This window comes from Penaeus japonicus, unplaced genomic scaffold, assembly GCF_977035675.1.
Source record: "Penaeus japonicus unplaced genomic scaffold, GWHDUDI00000001_assembly GWHDUDI00000021, whole genome shotgun sequence".
Classification (NCBI taxonomy): Eukaryota; Metazoa; Arthropoda; class Malacostraca; order Decapoda; family Penaeidae; genus Penaeus; species Penaeus japonicus.
The window spans coordinates 16,119,665-16,122,164 of record NW_028234423.1 but is presented as its reverse complement, the minus strand read 5'-3'; the positions used below and the strand labels follow the sequence as shown (position 1 = coordinate 16,122,164).

The 2,500-nt window shown below is 20.9% G+C and overlaps 1 protein-coding gene across 1 annotated transcript in view; it reads left to right on the top strand.

The window, feature by feature from the left end:
- Positions 1–2,500, top strand: part of LOC122256973 (beta-1,3-galactosyltransferase 5) — an 18,461-nt gene that overhangs the window by 1,346 nt on the left and 14,615 nt on the right. Inside the window, exon 2 of the mRNA XM_086548753.1 lies at positions 481–580. Within this exon, the coding sequence (XP_086404879.1) occupies positions 483–580 (98 nt within the window). The 5' untranslated portion in view covers positions 481–482. The remainder of the gene's footprint in view (positions 1–480; positions 581–2,500) is intronic.

The window sequence follows — 2,500 nt, the reverse complement described above, 5'->3', positions numbered from 1 at the left end:
ACTTTGAGTGTGTGAGGGACTGATATTTCTTACTACGTGGGGGTAAGGGGCAGACACGTGTGTGATTGTGAGTGTGTGTGTGTATGCATGTATGTATGTATGTATGTATATATATATATATATATATATATATATATAGAGATATATATATAATAGTATAATAGCATAAGATAAATATAATATATATAAATAATATATATATATATATTATAATATATATAATAAATATAGATATATATAAAATATAAATATATATATATTTATATATATACTTATATAATTTAATATATATAATATAATATATGGTAAGTGTGTGGTGTGTGTATGCATATGTATATATGAGAATATCTATAGTGTATATATAATTTTCCTCATTTCATTCAATAATCAGCTTGCCACTTCATGTGCTTGTGAAAGGGGAATCCTATAACCACACGCACACACATACCTATGCGTGTGTGAACCTTTTTTTCCCCACAGCCATGATGCGCCACATAGTCACCGTGAGGCTAACCCCGAACATTTACTTGAAGAGGGCGACCGTGCCAGGCACTGCGAGTCTGTCCTCGGTGTGTGCCAGGTGAGGGAGAAGCGCAGTGGGGCCGGGATGGAAGTGACTTGTGCTTATTGAAGTTCCACGAGTACGACTCAAGATGGATTCGAATGTGCAAGTAATATGTGTGTCAATATATATATATTAATATATATAATATATCTATAGATATATAATATATAGATATAATATAGATAAATTTTGTGTGTTATATAATATATATATATATATAGATATATATGTTATATATTTATATAATATAGATATATATATATATATCATATGTAGATAGATATATATATATATATTTATATATATAATAGATATATATATATATATGCAATGTGTTATATTATATTTAGATAGAATAATATATAGATATATATATATATATTTAGATATATATATTATAAAAAGAGATATATTATGTATTTATTAGAGATATAGATATCTAATATATATATAGATATATAGATATATATATATGTTATATATATAAATATAATATGAAATATTTATATATATTATTTATAATATATTATATATATTTGCAATGTATATATGTATATATATGTATAGATAGATATATAGTTATATATATATAGATATATATATATTTTTATATATATATATAGAAGGTAGAATGTATATATCTACGATCTGAAATAAGTGTATATACATATATAAATATATATATATATATATATATATTTAAAATATATATATAGATATATATATATATATATATATACATACATATAGTATATATGCATATTTATGTATTTTATATATATATAATAGATATATATATATAATATATTGTACAGAATACCAATATATATATAAGATAAAAAATATATATTATATAGATATTATATCTAGATATATATATTATAAAAGTGTATATATATCTATATATATAAATAGAATATAAGATATAAATATATAATAATATATATATTTATATACATTAGGAATATGTTATAGGTATGCACACACACACACACAAACGTGTATATAATATATAATATATTATATATATATATAATAATATAATAATATATATATATGTATATATATATATATATAGATATATTATATGAATAGATAAGATTCATATATATATATATAATTTTATGTTAAATATATGTGTGGTGTTTGTGTGTAATGTTTATATATATGTATATACAATATATAAATAATATATAAGTATAAATATATACATATATACATAGATATTATATAAGATATATATGTATATATGTATATATAATATAATATATATATATCTATATTTATATATATAATATATATGAACAAACACACTACACACACAACAAAAACACACACACACAGATTGATACACACACACACACCACACTCACACCATATATATGATATATATATATATATATATAGATATATCATATATAGATTATATTAATTTATATATATATATATGTGTATGTAATATATAATATATATATAATTATTATATATATATATATACAGATAAAGGTGTGTAACATATATATATATATAGAATATATATAATATATTTATAACATATATATATATATATCATATATACATATATTATAGAGATATATAGATGATATATATAGATATATATATATATGTACACACACACACACACACCACAACACCACACACACACACACCACACACCACACATATATATATATATATATATATATATAGTATATATATATATATATATATATAGGTAACAACACACATATATATTATGTGTGTGTGTGTGTGTGTGTGTGTGTGTGTGTGTGTGTGTGTGTTATCTCTCTCTCTCTCTCTCTCACTCACTTTCTCTCTCTCGCTCTTCTTTAACGCATGCAAAAGTTGGCCTGTTTGTGTATATGTATGTGTGTGTGTGTTTGTGTTTGTGTGTATGTGTGTGTTTGTGTGTAT